This window comes from Juglans microcarpa x Juglans regia, chromosome 1D, assembly GCF_004785595.1.
Source record: "Juglans microcarpa x Juglans regia isolate MS1-56 chromosome 1D, Jm3101_v1.0, whole genome shotgun sequence".
NCBI lineage: Eukaryota > Viridiplantae > Streptophyta > Magnoliopsida > Fagales > Juglandaceae > Juglans > Juglans microcarpa x Juglans regia.
Window position 1 is genome coordinate 21,983,235 of NC_054594.1, and position 27,982 is coordinate 22,011,216.

The 27,982-nt window shown below is 35.2% G+C and overlaps 3 protein-coding genes across 6 annotated transcripts; 1 reads left to right on the forward strand and 2 right to left on the reverse strand.

Moving 5' to 3' along the window:
- LOC121236974 (heat stress transcription factor A-5-like) lies at nt 1-27,040 on the reverse strand. 2 transcript variants are annotated; one of them, XM_041133522.1, is made up of 3 exons: nt 26,602-27,040; nt 24,578-25,835; nt 1-42 (listed from the first exon to the last, which is right to left on the reverse strand). In XM_041133522.1, the coding sequence occupies exons 1-2, from the start codon at nt 26,827-26,829 to the stop codon at nt 24,609-24,611; spliced, it is 1,455 nt and encodes a 484-aa protein (XP_040989456.1). In that variant the 5' UTR covers nt 26,830-27,040; the 3' UTR covers nt 1-42; nt 24,578-24,608. The 2 variants fall into 2 exon arrangements, with proteins under 2 accessions (XP_040989456.1, XP_040989448.1); XM_041133514.1 differs by lacking the exon at nt 1-42 and having other exon boundaries at nt 24,180-25,835.
- LOC121236968 (adenosylhomocysteinase-like) lies at nt 1,857-4,437 on the forward strand. The gene is made up of 2 exons (XM_041133501.1): nt 1,857-2,655; nt 3,332-4,437. Exons 1-2 carry the CDS (start codon nt 1,945-1,947, stop codon nt 4,076-4,078), a joined length of 1,458 nt encoding a protein of 485 aa, XP_040989435.1. The 5' UTR covers nt 1,857-1,944; the 3' UTR covers nt 4,079-4,437.
- Nucleotides 6,396-11,527, reverse strand: LOC121236987 (protein RALF-like 24). Of its 3 annotated transcripts, none has more exons than XM_041133550.1 (2): nt 10,970-11,522; nt 6,396-6,661 (listed from the first exon to the last, which is right to left on the reverse strand). In XM_041133550.1, the coding sequence occupies exons 1-2, from the start codon at nt 11,331-11,333 to the stop codon at nt 6,657-6,659; spliced, it is 369 nt and encodes a 122-aa protein (XP_040989484.1). In that variant the 5' UTR covers nt 11,334-11,522; the 3' UTR covers nt 6,396-6,656. The 3 variants fall into 3 exon arrangements, with proteins under 3 accessions (XP_040989484.1, XP_040989477.1, XP_040989468.1); XM_041133543.1 differs by lacking the exon at nt 6,396-6,661 and adding an exon at nt 6,717-7,959 and having other exon boundaries at nt 10,970-11,525; XM_041133534.1 differs by lacking the exon at nt 6,396-6,661 and adding an exon at nt 7,994-8,122 and having other exon boundaries at nt 10,970-11,527.
- Nucleotides 27,041-27,982: the final 942 nt, after the last annotated feature.

Consider the following 27,982-nt stretch of genomic DNA (forward strand, 5'->3'; position numbering starts at 1 on the left):
ATTATTTTAACTCAACTTAACTCAACATCCAAACGCAACCTACTATCATGTCGGAAAATCGAACCTATGAATTGTCACTCATCAAACCATATGTAAGCCCATCTCTAATAACATATATGGTATAAGAAAAATTTTACTTATCATTCTCGTATCACATATTATATATAATTTTTTATTTTTTTATTAAGTATATGGTATATAGATAATAAATAAATAAATTTAATTAGTTTAAAAATAATAAAACAAAAAAAAGGAAAAATTTGAAAAATGATAAAAATAAGTGTATTATGTGAAAATAATGAATAACAAAATTCTTTGTGCAAATCCTAACCACACAAATTTTGCTTAAATTTTTATAAAAACGTAGACTCTAAAGTATAAAAAACTTATTTTTTTTAGTAGACCTACTTTTTTTTATAAAGGACATACTTATTTTAAAATTGGTACTTAACATTATTTATCTATTGAGTAATAACTCAAAGCGGCTGTTGGGGCCCACTGTCCTTTTCCTATTTTATAAAAGCTTATTAAAAAAAAAAAGTAGTATGTCTTTTCAGCGAATATTTAAAATATAAATTAAGATTTTTGTTAATGATTCATGCTTCAAGATTTTTCATGTTTTCTTACATTTTCTATGCATGGCTTTTTTTTTTTTTTTTTCAAGTTACTTTTAACATTTTTTTCCTAATAGTTAACGTTGGAGATTTTTTTTTTTGTTTTGTTAAAGAAGGAAAAATGATATTCATCTTTACTTACTATAAATGTGTGTCGTATTAATATATTATTGTATTGATAAATCCATTAATTATATATTTATATCTTAAATTATTTTTATAAATATTTTTGTATCATGTATGGTAACACAATTATAATATCCTTTACTAAAGTTGTAAATTGTAAAAATTATGTAGTTTAGGATGTAAATTGAAAGAGTTGGTAATTTATGGTGTAAATTGAAAAATAGTTATAGTTGAAGAGTAAAAATATAAATGTGGCATGCCTCCCTTTAAAAAATTTATGAAATTACTTATTTGATAAAAAATCTATTTCGTGTATAGCACATTTAGTACAATATTTATGAAATTTTTTTTTATCAATTATTATTCACCATCCTACATCCTACATCTTATAAAAAACACTCCCACACTTTATGAAAAAATTATAGATATAAAATATGAGAGAGAATAGTAATTGATACATAATATTTCTCAATATTTATATGATACGATCTGATTTAAAAGATATATTTTGGTCATTTAAGTAATATAAATAATACAGTCTATAGAAAGAATTAAAAATAAAATAACTCAGCAGAAAATAATAAAAATGAGAGGTTTTAAGGCTTCATTTGAATTCAAAATTCACCTCAATTCATCTCATCTAATCATTACAACTTTTTCAAATTTTCACATAAAATATAATAAACAATTCAATTTTTTTAAATCTTAAAATAATATTTTTAAATTTTTACATAAAATATAATAAATAATTTAATTTTTATTTTACAATTTACAAATCACATTAATCCACCGCTCCTAAATGTCAAGACTGTAAAATTGTGGCAAGTATTCAGCATACAAGCCAAGCTGAACTGAGAAACAGAACGAGAAGTGCACCCAGTGTGGTAAAGTACAGAACAATTTCATAAATCCTATAAAATCAGCCAATGAAAAATTAACACGCGTCTAAAATAGTAAAGACCTTCGCCCGGCATCATCGTCCATTGGCCGAAGCCGCCGTATGATGTTCCGTGTCGCACGCAAAAACGTTTCGCTGTCATTTACCAAATCCACCAACCCGATACATTAATCCCCACCTTCTATATGACCACTTTAACCTATTTATAGCACCTCTCCCTCTCCTGATTCTCCTCGCTCACAGCCCTCCAATTCTCTTCCTATCTGCATAAGTCTCTACTTCCTTCGTCGCTTGAATCCCTTGAAAATGGCTCTTTTAGTGGAGAAAACCACGAGTGGCCGTGAGTACAAGGTCAAGGACATGTCCCAGGCGGACTTCGGCCGCCTTGAGATCGAGCTCGCCGAGGTCGAGATGCCTGGTCTCATGGCCTGCCGCACTGAGTTCGGTCCCTCCCAGCCCTTCAAGGGCGCCAGGATTACTGGCTCCCTTCACATGACCATCCAGACCGCCGTACTCATCGAGACCCTCACCGCCCTCGGCGCCGAGGTCCGCTGGTGCTCCTGCAACATCTTCTCCACCCAGGATCACGCCGCCGCCGCCATAGCCCGTGACTCCGCCGCCGTGTTCGCCTGGAAGGGAGAGACACTCCAGGAGTACTGGTGGTGCACAGAGCGTGCCCTCGACTGGGGCCCCGGCGGTGGCCCCGACCTCATCGTGGACGACGGCGGAGACGCCACACTCTTGATCCACGAGGGGGTCAAGGCCGAGGAGATCTTCGAGAAGACTGGGAAGCTCCCGGACCCGGCTTCTACCGACAATGCCGAGTTCCAGATTGTGCTGACCATTATCAGGGATGGGCTCAAGACTGACCCCAAGAGGTACCACAAGATGAAGAGCAGGTTGGTCGGAGTTTCGGAAGAGACCACCACTGGAGTTAAGAGGCTTTACCAGATGGAGTCCAGTGGCACTCTGCTGTTCCCTGCTATTAACGTTAATGACTCTGTCACCAAGAGCAAGGTAATAATCTTCTTTTTTGTTCACTTTTTATGTTTGTAGATCTGTGAGATTTTATTTCAGATCTGGGTAGTGTTTGTTTTCCCCTCTTTGTGTTAATTGATATGTTGCTTCAGATCTATTAGGTTTTTATCCTATAATTGGATTGCTTATAGATCTAGTTGGTCTCAATAGTCTTGAATCAGATCTGTTGTATAAAGGTCCTGCTTTTTCTACCTTTACTTTTCATTGTTCTTACACTTTAACTTCAAGGAAACATGCACATTCTTATTAGTTGACGCCTGAAATTTCGAGTCTTTACTATATATTTGATCTCAGCCAACAAGGAAATTCTATCAAAATGGTTATTCTAGTGGATCTTTGAATATTGATTCCTAGGATTTCGAATCTTAGGTCCAATTTGTTCCTTGCTTTGCTTTGCTTAGTATGTCTTTCTCGAAACTGGGCCTTCGTCAGCTTTCCAAGATTGCAAATAAATATTGGACGGACTTAGTTTTCTTTTTCAATGGTTTCTCAAATAACAAGCTGAATTTTTATGCATTAGCGGGTTCCTGGTTGGGAGGGGATCTTAAAGCCTAGTGGAAGTGCCAAATAGTTTCTTAGCAAATTGAAAGTTTTTACTGCTTGATTCCTTTGTCACCCATAATCTTATAATGGCTGTTGATCTTGGTTGAAACAGTTCGATAACTTGTACGGGTGCCGCCACTCCCTCCCCGATGGTTTGATGAGAGCTACTGATGTAATGATTGCTGGCAAGGTTGCTGTTGTCTGTGGCTACGGTGATGTTGGAAAGGGCTGTGCTGCTGCCCTGAAGCAAGCTGGATCTCGAGTGATCGTGACTGAAATTGATCCGATTTGTGCTCTTCAGGCCCTTATGGAAGGCATCCCAGTTCTGACCCTTGAGGATGTTGTCGCAGAGGCTGACATCTTCGTCACAACCACCGGTAACAAGGATATCATCATGGTTGACCACATGAAGAAGATGAAGAACAATGCCATTGTTTGCAACATTGGTCACTTTGATAACGAGATTGACATGCTCGGGCTCGAGAACTACCCAGGCGTGAAGCGCATCACCATCAAGCCCCAAACAGACAGGTGGGTCTTTCCCGAGACGAACACGGGCATCATTGTGCTGGCTGAGGGTCGGCTCATGAACTTGGGCTGTGCCACAGGGCACCCTAGTTTTGTGATGTCCTGTTCCTTCACAAACCAGGTGATTGCACAGCTTGAGCTGTGGACGGAGAAGGCGAGTGGGAAGTATGAGAAGAAGGTTTATGTTTTGCCTAAGCACCTTGATGAGAAGGTTGCAGCACTTCACCTTGGCAAGCTTGGGGCTAAGCTCACCAAGCTCCGCAAGGATCAGGCTGACTACATTAGCGTGCCCGTTGAGGGTCCTTACAAGCCTGGTCACTACAGGTATTGAGGGAATTCTTGAAAATGAGAGAGCTTGAGGGGGAAAATAATATATATATGGTATCTGAAGGGCATGATTATGTCTGTTACGGCTTCATGACTTGGTAGGATGCTAGGTATGATTTTTTTTAGGGTTTTTTTTTTTTTTTTTTGTATGTGTCTGGTGGGTGGAATGTGTTGGAAGGAAAGAAATTGCCGGGTCTCGGTTGAAAGAAGACCGACCTGGTTGGGTTCTAAATGAATAAGGATGGATGGGTGTATGTGGGATGTGTTGTAACTGCTTCTCTTTGAATTTTGCTGCTTTTGTTAATTTTGCTGCTTTTGTTATCACTCAAAAGGGGAAAAAAAATACTACTATTTGTTATATCATTATCTTGATTTGGCAGCCTTCTAGTTTTTTTTTTTTTTTTTTTTTTCATTTTATTTTATTTTATGATTTATCTAGTTTCTAACTTTATAGTTATTATTTTATTAATTGACAATATTGCATTTTTTTTTCCCTCGTTTTCAAGTTATTCTCTAATGATATATTGATAAAAAGAAATTAAAGTTATTTTCTAATTATAAGTCTTCTTTATACAATTGGGGGATTTTCCAGTAATGAAACTCCCCGTTAATCGAATGTTAATCGGCCATCTTTTTCCTCCACAGTTGATATTTTGCATTCCTATATATAATTTTATAAGCGGAAGTGTGTGTTTTTATGCAAGTTTGGAAAGGTCCATACTGGTGACAAGCAAGAAACCAAGGATGTGGACGGTCAGCAACGTTTGTTTCTGATGAATTGATATATATATATATATATATATATATATATATATTTTTTTTTTTAATGGATTAGATTTCTCGATACAAACAGTGTATCGAGAAGTAAAGACAATCTTAAATGTTAAACCCAACATAAAATGAGAAATTTAACTTATTCATTATTTCATATTTCACATCTTATAAAAAATATTTGAATATTTTATAAAAAGAATAGTGATATTTATTTACTACTTATTTACTACTTATAGTATATTTATTTTTTTATTATTTTATTTCAAGTATTTTTTTAACATCCTTAATCATTAAGAAAAAATTAAAAAAATATATAATTTTATTAATAATCACTTCTTTAACTATTAAGTAAAATAAAAAATTAAAAAAATATAAAAAGAGTAGTAAATAAGTAGTAAGAGAGTAGTAATTTTATCATTTTCTTTATAAAAAATATCATCATAAAAAAATTGTAAATATAAAATGTGAGAATGAATAATAAGTTATGCATAGCGTTTTGTTACGAGACCGAAGTAAATATTGAGAAGAGAGAGAGAGAGGATGCTTAATTTTTTTATTTTTAGGAAATGATTTTAATCGAAAAATCCGAAAATAACAAAAAGGTATAGAGGTCCCTAAAGCCTATGGAGGATCCAAATAATCAAACGAATCCCATCACAGTACACAATGTATATAAAAGCACAAATAAAGTCGTCAATTTTTATGGGAGTAGTATTGCGTAAGTATCTTATAATTATTTTATAAAAGAGGAGAATATATTATTAAAAAATTAATTTTTTTTTTTTTATACAAATCTCATATTTATTTAATTTTTTCAAAATAATTATATAATACTTACGCATTTCTCGACTTACAAATACCATTTCTCTTTTAACATTCACTCGGATCATCGTTACTGCATTTTCCAATTTTATAAAATAAAATTATAGACAAATGGGGTTATCTCATCCTCCACGTACACCTACCCCCGAAATGAAAACAAAAGGACAAAAGAAGAGGCTGTTCTTCTTCTTAGCTTTCATGAAAAAGAAAAAGATCGGTAATGGTGGTAGGTTAAAAATCTAATCTTGTGGAAACTTTCGTTTTTTTAGGATTATCCTTTTGCCTTTTGTTAAATCAATTATTCAACTTTTTCTTCTTTCTTATCAAACTTTCAACTTGTTAAAAGATATTTGCCTTGTCTTATTCCTCTAAACAGTACTTACTCTGTGTATCGTGTCAAGCTCTAACTTGTTGCCTTATTTCTCCATCAACATTGAGTTGAGTGCTTTCTCCAGCGTAAGAAATGAACTTCTATAGTCCATCTCCTTTCTCCACATATCTATTCTTTCCCACCAGAGACAATAATCTGCAATGGCTCCTGCAGTCCTGCACAGCGCCTTTTCACATCTTTGAACTATGGCATGCCAACTCCAGGCTCTAGCTTGCACAGGCATGCTTCTTGAATCTGAATACCCCGCCCGTTGTACACACCAAGATCTCACATTGCATTTAGAATGGAACAACTTAAAGCGTCTCATTGAGCAGATTATTTGAAAAACTCATTATTAAACCATGGAAAATTTCAGATAAGATTATCGAAAATACTAGCCATCAGCATAACTGATGTAATTTTACATCACTCTTTTCACTTCATTAAAGCCATTAACCATTTCTGTCTTATGATGGCCCTTTCTGACAGCTGGAACAATGCGAGCATAACTCCCAGCATCACCATAAAGCACCGTTAGTGAAACTTAAGATTAAAGCCTGGTTGCCCATTGACAGTACGCCTACAAACTATTGGTACTGACTGCAGAATGACACTCTCAAACTGTTCAAGAAAGAGTTCAAGAACACCCAGAAGAGTAAGTTCTTGAGCAAATCCAGTTGAAGAGAGAGGACGCATTTCACTAGACAATTCTACAGGATAAATGAGTTATAAAAGCAAATAAAAGAGAGAGAAGAATTTCCCAAGAAAAGAAACTTGTTTCCATGGACAGAATTTTGCAAATTCGTCAAATAGTTCCTTCCCCTGATCTAAGACTAGGAGGCCAGGGGCAAGACTTGGCAGTGGTTTTTCATAAGGTCATTCTAGGGATTCAGATTATTATTGCAATTGAGGTTAAACAAAACTTGACTTGTGCCGTGCGAGTTCTAATCACAAAATCAATCATACTTTCAGATCCTCAATTTACCAAGAACAAAAAGCATCATGTTAGGTGTCAGCTACCCTAGCCGTCTCAATGAGCAAAAAGTAACACAAACGAGGAGAAAATGCATTAAAAATGAAAAAGTACAGGCAAGGACCAGTGATTGGCCAAAACTTTTAAGTGCAGAGAAGGCAGATGGTTATTTGCCCCATGATCTTACTCTGAATTTTAGGATGCACTAGTTTTCAGACTAGTTACTTCATTAAAATCTAGATGAAATTGCTAATTAGGATCTAACATTGCAAGCTTTCTGTTATAGAGATTCCAAGTAAAAAAAAAAAAAAAAGACTATATAATCCAAGTAACCATCACAATTTTTAGACTTAATCAAGTATTTGTCAATGGCACAACATATGCATCATCTGAAAAATGTGGCACAACTTTAGTTGTTCTAATTATGTATCATTAAGTTTGAGTGTAGCAGTTTATTCATATCACAAGCTGCTAGGAATTTTGCCTTTCATGACGACATAGTTGCAATGCATAGAACAACCAAGGCCACTCTGATACTACCAAAGAGAATGAAAAGAAGAAAGTGAAATGTACAAGGACTAAAAAAAGTTTGTAAATTGAATGATCAAATATTGCACACAGGCAAAAAGTCCCTAGGACATCCATGAGTGTTGGAGAATTGGGGTTAGCTTGCTTATGAGGCAGCCTAAGGTACAACTAAAGACAATGTTGTCATTCAACTTGCTTGAGCAATTTGATGCACAATGTAGGAAACAAGGGATCATATTCATCGGTTGGGTCATGGATCTAGGAAGAAAAGAGAATGGAAATTGTGGAGATTATGCAGCAATAGTCCTTAAACTTAGAAACACCAAAGAAGAAAGACAACATAGTGACTATGCACGTCCAGCAATTGTTTTGGCATCAGGTGACCATGCCCATCCAGAAAGATGTCAACGACAACATCCTGTGGAAGAAACCAATATGATGTAACTCCAGATAAAGCCTATTTAAAGGCACTCAATATTCTCGTGATACAGAAAGTGGAAACTGCCAGACTTAAAGAAGCTGCCAGGAAATATGAGGGCAGTAGAGCCAAGTACAAAGACACGGGGTGAAACCTGAAACCACTGGATCATAACTTAAACTATAGTATTTATCAATAACAGGTAAAGGGAATGGTCTACATGTAGCAGGTGCCATAATGATCACAACTAGTTATGTTATATTCTCTCCCATGCCATTAACACCAATGTTATTTCACTCTAACTTCAGAATCATGCAAAGTGTTTGTAAGCCTTTAGGAAAAACTCAGAACCTAGACACAGAATTCGCAAAAAAATGCTAGGCATTCCAAAGAAAAAATAGAATCACGAAGTGACAAACAACCTTATCTTAAAAAATCATTTAGGTACATGGCTGAGACTGAGGACATCGTTGTTGTATCTACTGGAAAATTGGCCGAGAGAAATGGCAGAACAATGACACAGAATCAGAATCTATGACCAAGTTTGAGGACAATATTTAAATGTTTTGAAGCAATTGGTACTAGTGAGCAGCAATTTACACTGAAGTTAGTGTGAGAAGTTCCAGCCTCATATTCTTAGGCCTCATTTGGTTACATAGATAAGATGAGATGAGAAATTGTGAATGGTAGTGAGATAGTTTGTGAATAGTAGTGAAATGGTTTGAGTTAAGATGCTTTATGGGGTTTTGGAAAAGGAGAGAGAAAAAGTTGAATATAAATATTATAAAGTTAAAATATTGTTATAATATAATTTTTTAATATAATTTTTGTTTTGGAATTTGAAAAAGTTGAATTATTTTTTGTGTGGAAGTTTGGGAAAGTTGTAATGATTAGATGGAAAAGTTGAAAAGTTGAAAATGTGAAATGAAAAGTGCTTGTGCTTGAATGGTGTTTAGATGTTGAGATGAGATGAGATGGGTTTGAGACCATCTGTGAAACCAAACGGGGCCTGAAGTAAAATTTTGCAATAGGATTAGGCATTTCAGAGTGGCATTTCCTGCTCACAGCAGGAAGCTAATTTTTCAAGTTAGAGGATGGTGGAGCTCACAGCAGGAAGCTAATTTTTCAAGTTAGAGGATGGTGGAGAGCACAGTGAAGCATGAAGCAGCAATAGAGCAGTGCCGACCAAGGCTCTCACTGGTTACATGTTGATGAGGTTATCCCCTATTATATCATGAGGGAGATGCATATCCCTTACATCAAGACATGCCATAAAATTAATCAGCTTGGACTTTGTAATGGGCTACTTTACAAGAATGGTAAGCATTTGATTCCCTAAGAATGGTTTGGAAGGTGCAAAGCTCGTATGGAAGAGAAATCAGAACCTACTAATGTGGTTTGTTTTAAGATTAAAAGCATGCTATCTCAACAAATGGTGAAAGTGTCTGCTTGCAAGAAGGTAAGCACAACTGATGAGGCTATATTACATAGATTAGGACTTCCTGTCTTGGGTTTAAAAGCACAAAAATTGTGATTCTGCAATGGTCTTTCCCACCATTGGGTTTTGTCAAGTTAAATATTGATGGGTGTAGTTTGGGGAATCTTGGTGAATGTGGTGGTGGAGAGGTTGTTTGGGATTCTAGAGGGGGTCTATTGGGTGGTTTTATGGCCTATTATGGATGCGGCACTAACACCATGGCTGAGACTAAGGCATTGCTTGATGGCCTGCGAATTTGCATGATGCAGCAGCAGACTAATATTGTGGTCGAAACGGATTACCAACTGTTGAGTAACTGATGGAATGGAAAGGGTAATGTATACTGGTCTATTCAAGAGGTCTGGGAGAGAATTTCTGACTCTGCAAAGGATCTGAATCTATTAGTTAGGCACGCACATAGAGAGATAAACCAAGTTGCTGATTTTCTTGCCAAAGAAGGTGTCAAGGGGAATACGGTAGATTTTGAACTGGCCCCAAAGGAGCTAACAGGTCTTTTGAGACTTGATAGGATAGAATTGCCTGTGTTATGATGTAAGTAATAGGCTATGATTTTATAACTATGTATTGCTCATTGTTAAGGGCTTTAGTTTTATGATTTCTTATCTTAGTTCATTTTACACTTTGGTTTTGGCTCTTTTGTAAGCTCAAGGTGTCTAATTGGTTCCACGGTATTCCTCTGCCATAAGTGAGGGCATCAATAAAATTGGGTTCTTGTCCTCTTCTAAAAAAAAAAAAAAAAAAATTTCCCAAAAGACCTCAGGCTGCTGGCTCTCTGAACATGAATATGGCATGTTGGAAAAGAAAAAAGGAGGGGGTGGCACGGGGTAAGGTGCCAAAATTCCATGAAGTGAGATTGAACTAAAGAAACTGTTGAAAAAAAGGAAAGGCCAGATCATATACTTTTCTATCTTGAAGATTGACGCAATAATGTTTTTTCTTGATAAGTAAAGATTAATGCAATACTCCAGAAAGATTATATAAATACACAATCTAAGCACAAAAAGTAGCTTTTGGCTCATTTACCCTTTCAGTTTTAAAGTTCATTCTACCCAAAAGGGAGGAATTAATCAGAAAAAATCCAGAACTAGCTCAGAGTTTAATCATACTCCTAACTGAAGTTTTGCTCCATAGGGACTTTTTTTTGTTGATAAGTACTCCATAGGGACTTCAAAAGGTTCTTCCTCTGGGAAGAAATATTTTACAAAACCAAACAGATAAAAGGGGAAAAAAACTACATTACCTCCGAAAAACTAGCGCTAAGAGGGAAACCCACCTAGTTATGATCATCAATTCCTCTCAGAAGCACTGAATCTGTATTCATATTCTCTTCAAATATCACACTAGATCGCCCAAAACTCAACTTAATCATACATTTATATAGAATATCGAAACAAGGTTTTTAAAAGTACAATCATGATTAATACCCAACAATAAAACATTAAATCAAGAGAGGGAGTACTTGCATTTCCCCAAACTAATGCACCTAGCATCATCATCAAGTTTTGGTGATACCTCTTGCACATCTAGTAATGACCTCACAACCTCTGTTGTAAGGATTTGCCACTCCAGCCTGACAATTGTAGTATGATGCCCCCGGTTTAGCACATGGAGTCATGCCCCTCCTCAGTGTCTCATAGCTTATATACTTCTTCTGCATCACCAGAACTCTCCTGTTGGTCTCCGTATCCATCTCAGTATCTGAAAAACATTCCCCAATCTTTTGGGTGCAAACCCTTTTCACCATTGCATCCATTTCACTGTTTTCCAGCGAATCCAGGCCCAGAACTGAGACCCCATTGCAGATCGACACTTGGGTATGGAGGAAAAGCAGTACCAGGTAGAGGAAGGTCAGGGGAACCAGGCTGGGAATGGACATTTTTGATCAAGTGTTTCAAGTGTTCTTGTTTTGGGTTTGTGTTGTCAATTGTGAAACCGAGATTCTTGGTGGTTGAAAGGTCATAAATGGAACATACTGTTCCAAAGTTCTAGACGTGGATTACCTTAAGGTGATGAACTGTGAAGCACGAAAGCGATAACTGTTGTCTACCATACCATCCAACCCACTTGTACGTCCTTTTAGAGCATGAAAATCATTTTGCAGAACTTCTGTGGTTTTAGAATAAAATTTCAACGTTCCTCTATCTCTTTTTTTTGATAGGAACAACGTTCCTTTATCTAATTTCATTGATTTTGAAAAAATTTTAGGCTATTAGTATTCACTTTCTCATGAACTGTTTATAAAAACTGAAAAAAAACCTATTTGTTGGACGAAGGTATTTCTAATTTATTCTTGTTGGTGGAATACAAGAAATCTGTTTTAAAAATTATTCTCTATAATTCAAAGTGAATAAAAATAAATATTAACCTCTAAATTATCCACCATATTCTGTTCATAAATTTTTTAATTAATTTTTACGAGGCACCCCAAAATTGAAAAAAAAGGGATAAACTAATAAAAATAAGTAATTCTACGAACAACTGTAAAGTGTGTAAACGTCACGTAATTACTTTGAAAAAAATAAATAAAATATGAGATCTACATGAAAAAAATTAATTTTTTAATAGTAATCTCATATTTTTTCAAAACAATCATACAATACTTATACACTTTACAATTGTATATAACGTTACTCAATAAAAATAAGTTCGAAATGTTGATAATTTCCTCCATTGTCCAGAAAGAATATTAAAAACACTGTACCTGAAGTAAAGGAATGAAGTCTGCACGTATGGAAAACTGAATAGCCTAAAATAAATATATTAGGTTTTGAGTACGAGGCAGTGGGCGCTCACCTACTTACTGGTCACTGGGTATCCGCGGATGAATGAGAGGGACCAAACACCATCAATGAATATTTCTTCTACACGCAAATACACAGTGCCTATGGCTTTCCTCTCTGATCGTGGGAAATGGGAATCTTTTCGAAATCATTACCCCACCACAATTGTCCCCTTGAAGGAGCAAGCACCACCGAGGAATGAAGGAATCTCTTAGAGATTATTTGTTAGCATATTCTAATCATACCGGTAATTCGACGTGGTTTTATATTATACGTTATATCTATTTTATAATAAAAATAATTTTATAATTTAATGTATCATATTAAATAATATCAATTTATGAATTTATTTTTATGACTAAAATATTTCTTTTAAATTTAATTCATTTGAATTAGAAGTGAGTATTGATTGAAGATTGGAATTATAATAATGTATTGGCATTCAAGTTGCCTCAAGAGTTCAATCTATTTTAGCTTAGCTCTGGCTCAACTAGAGTCCTTTCCTTAACGGGTAAGGTGAGAGTCCTTTCTTCTTGAAGATAAGGCGGTGGAGCAAGGTTTGGATAGATAACATATTAGAACTTTAGTTAACTGATTAGTAAACATGACAGAAGAATTGTCAAGCATGTGGGCAAACTTTAACCTAACAGAGGCAAAGAGAGAAGAGGTTTTCTTTACTAGAGAAGAGACCAAACGTGCAGACATGAAAGCACATAGATGCCTTCTGTTATTCATCCTATAGAAAAGAACCTCAACAAAGAAGCTTTTAAAGCAACTATAACTAAGATCTGGAATCTTGAAGAGAGTATAGTTTTTCATGAAGTGGGACACCATAGATACCTAGTGGAATTTCAGAAATCTGTGGACATGGAACGTGTATTAAAGGGCAGGCCTTGGTCCAGTGATAAGCACGTAATCTACATACAACAATTCGATAGCAACAACTCTCCCAGTGAAGTTCTGTTTACGCATGAACCATTTTGGATTCAATTATATGGTTTGCCTCTTGCAGCTATGACAATAGAAGGGAGGAAAGAATTGGATCTTCAATAGGTGAGATTTTAGCTGTGGATGTGGATGAGGAAGGGGTAGGGTGGGGAAAATACCTTCGAATCAGGTTGAACATGGACATAACTCAACCTTTGCCAAGAGGGAAACTAATTTGAGTTGATGGCAAACAAAGCTGGATTGATTTCAAATATGAGAGGCTCCCTTTATTTTGCTTTCAATGTGGAGCAATTTAGCATGTTCATAAGGGTTGTTTAGTGGAAAAAAATAGATTGATAAACAAGGGAACTGTTACATCTCAATATGGCCAATGGTTGAGAGCTATAGCTTTTAATTTAATGGGTATTGGTGACAAAAGAGAAGGGGGAAAGGGGAACAAAATTATAAAAGATCAACAGGGTAATATAAAGGGACAAAGTAGCAAAACTCATATGTCTAAGCAGATGACTCATGTATACACTGAGGACGTTCCTCTTGAATTCTCTCCTAAGCAACAACCAGAGAACCTATCACAAGTTACTGAATCAACAAACAAGGGGAAACAAATTGTACATAAGGAGTTGACATATCAAGAAGAAACTGATGATATATAGAAGCAACTCCATCACGAGGAAGATCAACAAAAGGCAACCCTTACATCAGATAATGAAAACAAAACCAATAGTAACTTTCTAGAAAAGGTGGTTATACCACCCAAGACACTGGGTTGGAAAAGAAGGACCAGAGCTATTAAACTGTTAAGAAGTCAAGAGATGGATTGTGGAGAATCCAACCAAGCTATTTTCAGTACAAGGAAGAGAGATTATAACAAAGAAAAGAATGGAGACCAGCAAAGAATTTCAAAGAAGGTAAAAGAGGGGCTCAATTCTGAAAAGAGCATAAATCAGGAAAATGAAGTGGAGGCTACTATAGAGCCCCACCAACAGCAATGAAATGCATGTCATGGAACTGTAGAGGGTTTGGGAACCCTCAAATAGTTAATGAGCTTCAATTTATGGTGAAGCAATAGCTCTCACAAATTCTCTTTCTCATTGAAGATAAAATCACAAGAGAGAGAATTGAGATCATAAGGAATAAATTAGGATTTGATAGAAGTTTTGTTGTAGATAGTAGAGATACCAGAGGGGGATTGGCAATGATGTGGAAGTCTAATTTTGACATTGAAGTGGAAAATTACACATGTTTTCATATCTCTGTCAAAGTTTTACCTTCTTAGTGGGGAAAGACTTGGACACTTACAGGATTTTATGGAGATCCAGTTACTGCCAAGAGAGAAGGGAGTTGGCAACTTTTGAGGATGTTACAACCCAAAGATAATGGACCATGGCTGTGTATGGGAGATTTCAATGAACTTCTCTATCAGCATGAAAAGTATGGAGGAACATTAAGAACCTTGATCTCAAATGGAAGCCTTCAGACAAGTTAAGCAAGATACTGACTTGAATGACATGGGTTATACTGATACAAAATATACGTGGTCAAATAATTGAGAAGGTTATGATTTTACAAAAGAAAGGCTTGATAGGGTTTTGGCTAACACTTCGCATAAGGATGTTCTAAGCAATTTCAGTCTCAACATCAGCAACATGTTCTTTTGATCATAGTTTTCTGTTAACACAACTGAACACTCAAACAACACCTATTAATAGAAGACATAGAACATTTAGATATGAGCTCAGTTGGGGGCTTGAAAAATTCATGTGGGGATCAGATTAAAGAGGCATGGAAAGAAAATGATCCAGTTGACAGATCTATGACATCACTAGCCTACAAGCTTAAAAGATGCAAAGACTGTTTGATATATTGGAATAGAAATCAAGAAAGGAACATAAATCAAGACATTGAAAACCTTATGAGCCACATTAAACAAATGAAAGAGATGAACATAGGTGGTGCCTAGGAAGAAATAAAACAGCTCCAGCAAATAGTAAATCTGAGATTTAAGCAAGAGAAAGTCAAATGGAAATAAAGATCAAAACAAAAATGGCTGACAGAAAGAGATAGGAACACAAGATATTTTCACAATTGTTTTACTCAAAAGAGGAAAAACAATGCCATAAACAAGATCACTGATGAGGCAGGCATTTCACATGCTTCTCTAGAAGGCATCAATAAGACATTTCAGAATTTCTTCTCTCTTTTGTACATAACTTCTCAGCCCTCGGGTCAACAGTAATGTTTGGCATCCATTCCTCATATGATTTCAGATGAGATGAATCTCAAATTAATCAAAGACTTTGAGATGACAGAAGTTCAGGAAGCATTGCACCACATGAATCCCATGAGTTTACCAGGACCAGATGGTTTTTCAGTTGATTTTTATCAACAGAATTGGAAATCAACAGGTAAAGATCTTTGTGAAACTATCACATTGTCACTAAACACAAACAGATGGGACAAAGCCATTAATGAGACTTTCATAGTCTTAGTTCCAAAAACAAAAAATCCCATAAATGTTACACAATTTCGCCCCATCAGCTTGTGTAATGTTTTATATAAAGTCATGGCAAAAGTCTTAGCCAACAAATTGAAGAAGATATTGCCTTACATCATTTCTCCAACACAAAGTGGCTTTGTTCAAGGGAGGCTAATAACAGACAATGTAATAGTAGCTTTTGAAGCCTTGCAGACTATGCAATGTAAAATGAAAGGAAAGCAAGGCTATATGACCTTTAAGATGGATATGAGCAAGGCCTATGATAGGTTAGAGTGGAGTTTTATTGAAAGGGTGATGAAGAAAATGGGTTTTCACAAGAGATGGACATATCTTATTATAAAATGTGTAACTTCAGTTTCATATTCTATTCTAATCACTGGAATACCACAACCTAGCTTTATTCCATCTCGAGGCATTAGACAAGGTTACCATTTGTTACCATACTTATTCATTCTATACTCAGAAGCACTAAGTCAGATGCTTAACAAAGCAGCAAGTGAAGGTCAGATAATAGGTCTTCCATTAGCAAGGGATCAACTCGACTTAAATCATCTATTTTTTTTTACAGATGATAGTCTACTTTTTTGCAAGGCATCATCACTGGAATGGAGTAGGCTACTTCATCTCTTAAGCCTCTAAGAATCAGCATCTGGCCAGAGATTGAATGAGGAAAGATCTTCCATATTTTTTAGCAAGAACATTGCAAACTCAACCAAAGATTGCATCACTTGTGTAGGAGGGGTCATGAGTACAAATTCATGTGAAAAGTATATTGGTCTACCTAATCTGATAGGTAAATTAAGGAATCAAGGTTTTAGAGAAAGTTTAGACAAAGTTAGAGCTAAACTGAGTAATTGGTAGATAAAATTGTTATCACAGGCAGGAATGGAAGTTTTGATTAAATCAGTGTTACAATCCTTACCTACTTATGCAATGAGAGTCTTCAAATTTCCTAAAGGATTGCTACAACAATGTACAGACTATTGGTAAGTTACTGGTGGGGTCAAACCAAGCAAGAGAGAAAGATAGGTTGGTTAGGTTAGTCTCAAATGGGAAAGTCAAAATGCAGAGGGGGATTAGGATTCCGTGACTTTGAATGCTTTAACCTTGCATTGCTTGCAAAACAAGGTTGGAGGATTCTCAAATATCCTAATTCCCTAGTTTTTAAGGTTTTGCAAACAAAATACTTTCTTAACTTAGAATTCTTGAAGGCAAGACTGGGCACTGCTCCTTCATTCATGTGGATGAGCATCTTATCTGCTAGAGACTTATTGCAACAGGGTTTAATTTAGAGAATAAGTGGTGGTAGCTCAGTCAGAGTCTGGTAAGACCCTTGGGTTCCTCAACCTAATTTGTTCAAGCCTCAAAGTGGCATAAATCTGTTGGAAAGAGATGCAAAACACTTATACAAGAAGATATCAAAGAATGGAATGTCCCCTTAATCAAAGCTGTCTTTAACACTCAAGAAGCTGATCTAATCACCTAGATTCCTATTAGCCTGAGCAGACAACAGGACCAATTAATGTGGAGAGGCACAACACATGGTGATTTTACAGTAAGGAGTGCATATCATCTTCAGATGGAGTTGCAAGCTAGAAAGCAAGCTGAAACATCTTATAAACTATTCCCAAGTGACAACTGGTCCAAACTGTGGAGACTTCCTATTCCACCAGCTTTTAAAAACTTTTTGTGAAGGGCTTACAAAAATATTTTGCCAACTAGAGTTAACTTATGTAGAAAGAAAATTATGGAAGATTCAACCTGTCCAATGTGCCTTCAACAATCAGAGACAGTAGAACACATTTTGTAGAATTGTGTATCAGCTTCTGATGTATGGAGTGCCTCATCCAGAAAGATTCAGAAGAGTCAGACAACACAAACCAATTTCAATCAGATCATATATGCAAAACAAGCTCGACAAGGAGGAAATGATGGAATTTATATTGACTCTTTGGAACTTATGATGGAGAAGGAATGAACTTACTTTTAGGAATATCTTCATTGAATCAAAACAAGTGATACATAGAGTGAGTCAAATGAGGATTGAATTAGAAGCTGCAAATTTCAGAAATCAACCATAGCATACCAGATAATATTAGTAGAATTATATGGGAATGTCCTCCACATGTTTATTGTAAGATAAATTGGGATGTTGCAGTGGACACAAACTCGTGTAAAATAGGAATAGGAGTAGCTGTTAGGGATGAGCAAGGGAATGTTTTGGCCACAATGAGGAAGAAGTTGACTTTCATCCCATAACTCCTAATAGTAGAAGCTATGGCAGCTTTTAAAGCAGTCATTTTTTGTATTGAACTTGGCATGAAAAATGTTGTAATGGAAGGAGATTCACATCTAGTGGTTCATGCAATACAAAAGAAGCATCAACAGAACAACTACTTTGGAATGCTTATTACATACATCAAAGTTTTAATTAATAGATTCAGTTCTTGTCACTTTAAGCATGTAAACAGAGAAGCCAATTTAGTTGCACATATGTTGGGAAAAAAAATACCTTAACAGTGATAGAATGTGTAATAGAATTGTAGGAGACTCCAATTTGTAATCAGCTTGTGTTTTAGCACAGTTTATCAATGGATGAGATATTTCAAAAAAAAAAAAAAAAAAAAAAACTCTGGCTTGAGCAAAGCATCATCACATAATTCGTAGAACCGACCATCCTCATAACTCATAAGGACCATGGGCTTAATTGGGTTGAGCACAACCACCTCTATATATGGATTTAATGGTGGTCATGACCATCTTCATGCAACTAACCCAAAGAGTGATTGGTGTGCTCTAATGAGTTAACTATCCCATTTCTTGTTAATAATTTGGATTGTTAATATTTTTTATTTGACAAGGCATCTAAATCAAATTATCAGTTGATGCATAGTTTGCATTAAAAAAAGGTAGTATTATTAATATTTCTCATAATCAATATGTTTTTGTGAATTGACAATAAGCCTTACGCATTTCCTTTGAGAAAAAATGGAGTCTACCGTTAAAAAAGATTTTTTTTCATGTGGATTCCAAATTTATATACTTTTTTTTTAAAGGGAGTACGTGGAAATTGCATACATAAGACTGCATATATAATTTCTCATATTGTTACAAGCGAGACACATTTGCCTGGTTGAAAGAATACATAAGTCCTACCAAAAATAGTAGCAGACAATAGTTGCAATTGATTAAAAAAAGTGGCAAAATTAAGTAAATTCAGGGATGATTTATGAAAGTCAAGTTAGGAATGTAGAATTGATATTCCTCATTTCACATGAATCAAAATCAAGAAAACTTCTAGTTTTTCTATCATAAATATCTATTGGAAATGAACTCTTTTCCAAACTAACAATTCCACAACATTTTGGTTTCGAGTAATCATTAAACAATAATATTTTTGAAGTTGAGAGATTTCATTATCGCTAGTTGCATATAATTGCTTGCTAAATAGTTTTAGCTTGAAGAAGAATTAAGTCCAATAAGCTTATGTATGGAAATGATATCTACTTTGCTTTGGCAACATTGCTACCAACTTAGGTTACAAATATTAAATACAAATAACCAAAACTGAAGCTAGCATGTTTATATAATATGTATATATTGAAGTAAACATGTATACTTTTATTTCAATTATAATCAGTCATTTCAAAGTTTATCTTATAATACAAATGTAAAAATCTCTACTAGACCATCCTTTATCAACTGGCCATACCATACCCATATTTCATCATTGCTATTAACAACCTCTATTACTACCAAGACATCCCCTTCAAAAACCACCTTGGAGAAATTCAGTTCTGTGCAAAGTTCCATTGCACGCTACAATGCATAAATCTCAGCTAAGATTGGGTGACTGATTTTCATCTTACTCATACATAGAGAAGTTAGCACTTCTCCCTCCCCATCCCTTATGACAATTCCAACTCCCCATCTTCATATTCTTTGAATCATAGGTTGCATCCGAGTTCACCTTCACTTTATCATCTCTTGGCCTCTTCCATCTAGCACCAACTCGAGAATACTCGACTACTGTATGAAGCACCAATTTCTCCTTTTGTATCATCTGATACTCATTCAGATTTTCCAAGGTTTTTCTAATGACCCCTTTCAGACTTAAGAAATTCTTTTAAAAAATTACCCTATTTCTCCTCAGCAATATGTTTCTCATTATAGCTACCACTTTCTTTAGATCTTCCTATTTCAGTTTTTACACTAACATTTTCCAAATTGAGAAGAAATCCACCTCACTGTTGTTCCATTTTTGGACTTGACTGGAAAGTTCTGCCCACACATCTATTGCAGCACCACAACTCCAAAGTGAGTGACTTACTGATTCTACTTCTCTATTACAGATGGGGAACGATGGGTTTTCTACTATCTTCCTTTTAGCCAGATTTTCTTTAGTGGGAATGCAGTTTTTTACTGCTTTCCATATGAAGTTCCTAACCACTGCAGAGACATGCAACTTCCATATCTCCCTCTACATTGGGCCTTCACTAGAGATACTCGAAGATTCTCCTTTTTACCTCCTCTTTAGACTCATATACAAGTGATATGCACTTTCCACTAAAAAATTACCTTTTTTGTGTAACCCCATATTTGTTTATCACTCAGCCCCAGCTTATTGAGAGGGATTTTACAAATTATATCTGCTTCTTCTTTTCCCAGCACTTCTTCTATGAGATCTTCCTTCCACTCTTCTTTATTTGTGTCTATAAATCCCACCAGCCTTGAACTGCATGTTTATATTTTAGAAACGAATGAAAATTTTATTAAAACACATGAAAGGTAGAGCCAAAGCTTACAGGTAATATATAAGAAGAAAAATTAATTAATAATAGGAAAATAGACTAAAAAAATAAAAAATGGGCACATTAGAATCTATTGGCTAACCAAAAGAACAAAATATTAAAAAGAAGTTTTGAACTCCTATGCAATTCACTCACAATTTTCAAAATGTTTATCATTCATTTCCGTTCAGTATACCATTGTAAATAAATAGGAATCGTCTTTTATATTGCTGCAAAATTCTCTAGGTTTTCTATGTATTAATCATATTTTGTGCCAATTTGACTGCCTGAATGAGATTTGGCATATCCTTTCAAATCTTATAGACACCAGGTGTATCAATTTTTTCATCAAAGCTATTGTCTCACATACAACAACACAAAGCTATTGACATTAAAATTATAGTATCTTGGAACATAGCCAATAATCTTGTGTATAGTTCTTTCAATTCTATTGGCACATAGCTTTTATGAGACACTTCTATATTCATCATACATTAAATAAAATTCAATGTATAATTTTTATATTTAATGTATAAGTTTGTGTCTGACTCTAAGAATTATACTAGCATTATAACTATTGATATTATAGTATAACTAGTGACATTGTCAAAACTATTGGCAATAGTATACTGTATAGCATTATAGAAGCTATTGACATTAAATACTATTGGCATTACAATATAACTACTGACATTAAATACAATATAATTCTTGACATTATGCTATACAACATAATTTTTGGAACATAGAAGTGAACACACAATTATTGAACATAGAACTATACATCAAAGCTATTGGCATTATGCTATATAGTAGAACTCCTTACATGCAACATAAAATTGCATCTCATTGAATTAACTATTAGTTCCCAATTAATAATAAAAAAAATCAAAGAGTAGGTAAGATTGATCAGTCAATTGCCTACCATATATTAACACAAAACCTAACACAAGTAGGCAACTATTCAAAATTCCTAAATCAAAGGCTAATAGATGAACGGATAAAATGCATGAACTTAAAGATGTACAATAATTTTATTATATTTATATAGTACTAAGTTAGGTATAGATGAGTTAAAATAGACCATAGTCTCACACAAGTTCAACAAAGAAAGCTACTCATGGGAATGAAAATTATAGTGTTTTTGCAGTAGGAGCATATATCTAGCTAATGTCTTGTCAAGTTCTCAAAATGGTGATTAAGCAGTTTGAGGGAGATGCGTATTTGTATGTCATGTTGTTACTTCGTCCACAACATGGATAGAAAGGACATTGAATCTTTTATGGTATTGTTGCTGAAGCTGATTTATTTCTACGCCGAGTTGGTTAATCCATTCATTCTCCGAAGCTTGCATTGTAATGTTTTGCAGATAGGGTAAATGATCTTGCATCAAATGAATTTTTGTCTTAGAGTGGTTATTGAATAACTGAAAGGATATAAACGTAAAATTTATACATCATAATTTTGACAAGGTTGTGGTGGCTCGATAGAAAAAGTGAATCTATCAGGATTATAATGTTCTATATGTGATATAGTTGTGTAGTTATAAATATACTTTTGTTTTTCTTTTTGTGTAAAATGTAGCACCATTTGTACTTGCTGACTAGTTAGGTTATTGTATTGATCAGCTCGTATGTGTGGTTCATGAAGTCAATTGTTGTGCAACCCATTGTCTCCTTTGCAGTTGGCCCAAACAATGAAGCTACCAATTGTCCAGTATTGCCATCCATCTCAACATAGGCTCAACAATTGAAGGCAATGAAAATATAATCATAATTGAGAATGGATAATTAATGTGAAAGTTGTGATAGCAAAGCTTATAGTTTAAAATATGAACCAAACATGCATACTGTGGTTGTGAATTGATTATGTGCTTGCAATGATAACATATAAACATTTCTTTGTATTCATATCTTGTCACATTTTTTACATCCAATGCAAGACGTGTAGAAAAATATTTGATGGAGATCAAGCACGAAGATCCCTACTTTAATCCAAGATATTGGTTTTTATATTAAGTTTTAAACAAATATATAGATAAAGTGTTTGTAATTATTGGCAAGCTTTGAAAGGGAACAACACTATTTATGATAAGGAAACACTATTTATGATAACAACGGAAATGCGCACAAAATTTCTATGCTTGCAGAGAGACAGAGAGTACAAATTTACTGCCGAGAATAGAATTGTACTGTTAGAGGTTGGAAAGCCTTGATGAGACCAGCCACATCGTTAATTTTGGTTATGATTGTACTTTTAAAAACCTTGTTTCGATATTCTATATAAATGTATGATTAAGTTGTGTTTGGGGCGATCTAGTGTGATGTTTGAAGAGAATATAAATACAGATTCAGTGCTTTTGAGAGGAATTGATGATTATAACTATGTGGGTTTCCCTCTTAGCACTAATTTTTCAGAGTTAATGTAGTTTTTCTCCCCTTTATTTGTTTGGTTTTGTAAAATATTTCTTCCTAGAGGAAGAACCTGTTGAAGTCCCTATGGAGCAAAACCTTAGTTAGGAGTATGATTAAAATTTGAGCTAGTTTTGGGTTTTTTCTTATTAATTCCTCCCTTTTGACCCCCATTTTAATCAAAAGAGGATTGTGATATGAAGTCTGTGCAGTTAAGGTTATAACAACAGTGCAATCAAACATCATAGACCATGGTAGGTTACCAAAATATCTATCCAATCTCTCTTTGGTGAACATTTGTCCTTCTCTATTGTTGCTCCAGGTAAACTTGTTTGCTTGAAATCCAAGGTCACTTAAACCACAACCCTCCACAACTATTTGTAAATCCTCCATTTGCTGATAAGGTCTTGTAACAACTCCATATTTTTCATGATGATGTAAGATTTCATTAAAATCCTCTATTCACATTCAGGCCATTTCATTATTAGGTTTCATACATCTAAGTAATCTCCAACTCTCACTCCTTTGAGCAATGCTAGGGTTCCCATAGAAACCAGTCAACAACAACTGTTTTCCATCTTCACTTCTTGTAACAACAATGGAAATGTGATTTTGTGAGTAAGAGTCCAAACAAACAGTGCTTGTACTATTCCACAAGAAAGCTAAACCACCACTTAGACCCTTGCTATTCTCAACAAAACTCCAATCAAATCCCATCTTATTCCTCACTAACTACACCTTGTTTCTATTACATTTTGTTTCCACAAGGAAAACAACATTAGGGCACTTTGTTTTCATCAAAATGTGGAGTTCATGAATTGTACGAGAGTTTTCAAGCCCCCGCCAATTCCAGCTGAGGCAACTCATGGCTTTGTAGCCTCCAACAATGCATCCTGTTTAGACTCGTTTCAGGTTGAGGCTCCAACCATAGATAATCAATCCACTTATTAACACATTAAGCTGCCTTCTAATGGTCCCTCACATGGGCTTGAACTTTTGATTCATTCTCTTTGTTTTAATTTTACCCCCTGTTTCGAGCATTATTATTGCTGTAACGAGGTTTTTATACGGGTTATCCCACCCTTTCTTCTATATCTTTAATTCATGTTTGATTAAGAAAAGTGGAGTATAGAAATCAATTAGCTTTAATCATTAATTATAAAAACTCAATTACCTTTCATGGTACCCCTACAGAGAGAAGGGAAAAGTGGAGGGGAGGAAAAACAAGACAGGATAGAAAAAATAGGAGAAAACTACTTTTTTTCATCAACCATCACATATATTCACACTTTTCAATTTATACACCTCAAAATATTTATAATTTTAATTTACACCCGTTACAATTGTGTCACTCGACCAATATTACTAAATCAGGTATCACACTTCAAATTTAAAATCACTTTAGGAACACACGAATACTTCTTCAGCAAGATGGATCGGCCTGATTTTCTCCACATATGAATGCCACACTGTTAATACAATCAGATGCTTGGTTTCACATTACACATGAATGCCACACTGTTAATGCATTCATTCCGGAACAATGGCACTACCTCTAATAATAGCCAGCAGCAACCAAGGACCACTGGCATCTTGGCAAGAACTTTTCAAACCAATAACAGACAGTTTCACGGCATGTTTTGTATGAATTAACCTACCAAAGGCATGGGAAGAACTGAGAGTAGCCTTCTGTAAGTTGTCATTGTGTTCATAATAAATTGACGGTCAAAGGGTTAGCTGCTCTGTGTTCTTGGTCTTTCCGGACACTCCAAGGCCTGAACTCCCCCCTTCTTGCTCATCATTTGGGTTTGATCTATATGTAGAACTTGCCTCTTCATTGTCCAAACATTCTGGTCTTTCAGTTAGGAACTGTTCCCAAAAGACATCATTTATTCTAACAGAAGCCACCACAGGCGCTTGATCGTTTCTTGGTGCCCTTTGAGAGGAAGATAAATCTGTGTCATCAGCCTGATATTTTCTCATAGGAGTAGTTGTATCAGATTCTTCACCATTGGTCTTAGACTTTGAATCACGGGACTTCCCAATTTCCTTTGCTAGTTGGGGCATCCTTGCTGAATAAGGACTTTTGTCGACTTGCAATGGAGAAGATGCCAGGGTCAGATTTAAATGGAAGGAAATATGACTATCACCTTCTTCATTAGAGTCCAAACTTGGCTGCAAGTGTTGGGGCCTAGGGGCTTCGTTGGTTGGCACCATTTGAGACAAACTGGAATTCAGTTTTTGAGTAAAAGACGTTCCTGCATCTGAGAGTTCTAATGTTTCAGGTGGAAATACAAACCCTTCAGTTCTGGTCTGCCCACCTTTTGGTTCTTCTTCGGATACTTTTCTCTGCAGACATGCTTTATCTTCATAGGAACTCTGTGCGCTATGTGAAACCAAGTTAATGTCTGAAACAGCTGGTGATAGCTCTAATCTTACTTTATTTGAAAATTGATGAGAATCATTCCCAAACCCAGATCTAGAACTGCTATGGTTATCCACAAAACCGTTCACTACAACTGGCTGTGAGTGATCAATCTGTGGCAGTCGTCTTTTCTTATTATATGCTGAGAAACCCATAGATTCAATTTTCTGAACAAGAATTTCCACAAAAGAAGGGTTCTGAAGAGCCTTGTCTAAGGAGGCCAGCAACTTCTCCTGCCTCTGCTCCATCTTATCCACGTGTTGTTTTAGGTCTTCGTACTGAAACTTTGCAGCTGACCGATGTTGTTTTGACCTTAAAACATTTGCCTCAAGTGTAGCTCTCTCACGCATAAGCTTCTCTATCTCGTCATTAAGAGCTGCTCTTTCTGGATGCACCACAGAACCTTGAGAATTACTGTGGCTGTGAATAGGTTTTCTGCGGTGGATATCTTTAAGACGATGTTTCTTATCTTTCACAAAATCTTCATTGGCAAACTCCCATCTCTCAGGATCAATCTTTCGAAATCCCTGCTCACATCAAAACCAAACAATCTCCGATTAATTAAATAAGACCTCTGTACATGGGTTGTTGCAAAAATTACATAACACCTCTTTGTGGACTACCAAAAACAACTGATGGCAAATGTTGCAAAAACTAATGGTAAAAAAGGTTGCCAAAAATTATTCATAACTTAGAAAACTGGAAAAGACTATTGGAAAATAATCTTTTTCATAGGTCTATTGGTAAATTCTGGAAAGTTATGAGGAAAACCAAGTGGTTGAGAAAATGCATTTTAATCAGTAACAAATTTAGGTGCTTCAGAGTAACAGTCAATCCCTGAAAAACTTGAACTAGTTCCGGGGCAATCAGAATCGAGTTCTCCCTCCTGTCTATTGAACTCATTCCATGCCAATCGCTGGTTCCAGGGCAAGGATATGAATTGAAAACTTCAGCAATCAGAATGCATGGAAAAGAATGCTACCACGTAGTTGCTAAAACAGAGTGATCAAGGGAGAGATTACAGACACCACAAGATCACTACGATAAACAATTTCTTAATTTAATTTAGCACTGACTTGCTAAATTTTCAGGCCAGACTTATCGGAAAGAACATTTGAGAAACTCAGTACCAAAATAAAACACCCAATTTGAATCCGGAGATTCTAACAACAGCCAAAAAAAAAAAAAAAAAAAAAAAAAAAGACACACGAAAACAAAAACAGAATGAAATTGGAAGTAGAAATAGAAAAACAAAGGGAGGGAATCGGATCGCGGGGTGGGGGGTGGACTCACGTAGGTATTAAGCTGGCGGATGAAGCTGGAGAAGTTGTTGTGCTTGAAAAAGGTGGGGAGGAGGAGGCGGGAGAACTCGGGCGGGTTCCAGACCACGAAGCTGGTCTTTTCGGAGCTCCACGACACGATCTCGTCGGTCGTCGAGTCGTCCACCATGTCGTACGTCTTTATCAGAAACGGCGCCGGACCACCAACTCCGCTACCGCTGGTAGTCGGACCTTCGTCCATCTTCGGGTGGGGGAATTGGACGGATCTTTAGGGGAAATCAGAGCCCGAGAGCGAGAGAGAGAGAGAGAGAGAGAGGATTCTCGAGGGAATTAAAGTTAAGTGGGTACAAATTAGATCGCGCGAGATACAGATGAGATGCGGTGGCGGTGGTTAACCTGTACGGTTGAGGCCGTTTAGAGCAGTTGACTTTTCTCCACGGTGTTATCTGTACGGTCCCGAATATTGTTCTCCAAAGGTTTTTGTTTCCTTTATCTTATAAATTTCCAGTTATTAGTTAATATAATATAACAAATTATTCAAATTAATAATAGTATTCATCTTTATTTGTTTCGAGTGAAAATTATATTATGAGCCCAAAAAAAAAAAGAAAAAGAATACAAAATGTTAGATTTTAGTCCTGATTTGGTGTGATAGATGAGATAAGATCATCTCATATAATTATTAGAATTTTTTCAAATTCTTATATAAAATATAATAAATAATTTAAAATTTTTAAATCTTAAAAAAAATAATATTAAAAAATAATATTTTAAAAATATTTTATTCAACTTTTAACTCTCATCTCATTTCATCTCATCTCATCTGTATAATCAAACAATACTTGTTCTTTCTTTACAGTTGGCTTTCTAAATTATTATATACTGAATATAATAAATGTAAGGAAAATACAAATTATAAGGATTTACAAATGGGCGTTGGGTAAATTGTAAATACATGTTTTACACTTTTACTTAATTTTTTAAAATCTTTTTCTTCTTTTTGTGTTTACATTTTTCTCAAGTCTAGCACAATATTGAATTATCGGCAATCTTCTATAACTATCAAATAATTGGTAATTTATACTTACATTATTAGTTAAGATTTTACTCTTAAAATTGTGTCAGATGTTTTTTTTTTTTTTTTTTCCCCTAACACTTAGGCAAACAAGCCATTTTGTCTTATCTTGTTTTATTTCATCTAATTATTACAAATTTTTCAAATTTTTAAATAAAATATAATAAACAATTCAACTTTTTTTTTTATTTCAAAATAAAAATAATATTAAAAAATAATATTCTAATAATATTTTATTCAACTTTCATCTCATCTATGTAACCAAACGAGGCCATATATATATAGCTTATTTAAATTTTTCATTTAGTTGATCAACTTT

Bases quoted from the DNA above. Each gene is read 5' to 3' on its own strand.
- LOC121236968 (XM_041133501.1), top strand. From the start codon at position 1,945: ATGGCTCTTTTAGTGGAGAAAACCACGAGTGGCCGTGAGTACAAGGTC. The intron at 2,656-3,331 runs GTAATAATCTTC...TGGTTGAAACAG, and splicing joins ACTCTGTCACCAAGAGCAAG to TTCGATAACTTGTACGGGTG.
- LOC121236987 (XM_041133534.1), bottom strand. From the start codon at position 11,333: ATGTCCATTCCCAGCCTGGTTCCCCTGACCTTCCTCTACCTGGTACTG. The intron at 8,123-10,969 runs GTATCACCAAAA...GTTATGATCCAG, and splicing joins CATTACTAGATGTGCAAGAG to TGGTTTCAGGTTTCACCCCG.
- LOC121236974 (XM_041133522.1), bottom strand. From the start codon at position 26,829: ATGGACGAAGGTCCGACTACCAGCGGTAGCGGAGTTGGTGGTCCGGCG. The intron at 25,836-26,601 runs GTGAGTCCACCC...TGATGTGAGCAG, and splicing joins TCCGCCAGCTTAATACCTAC to GGATTTCGAAAGATTGATCC.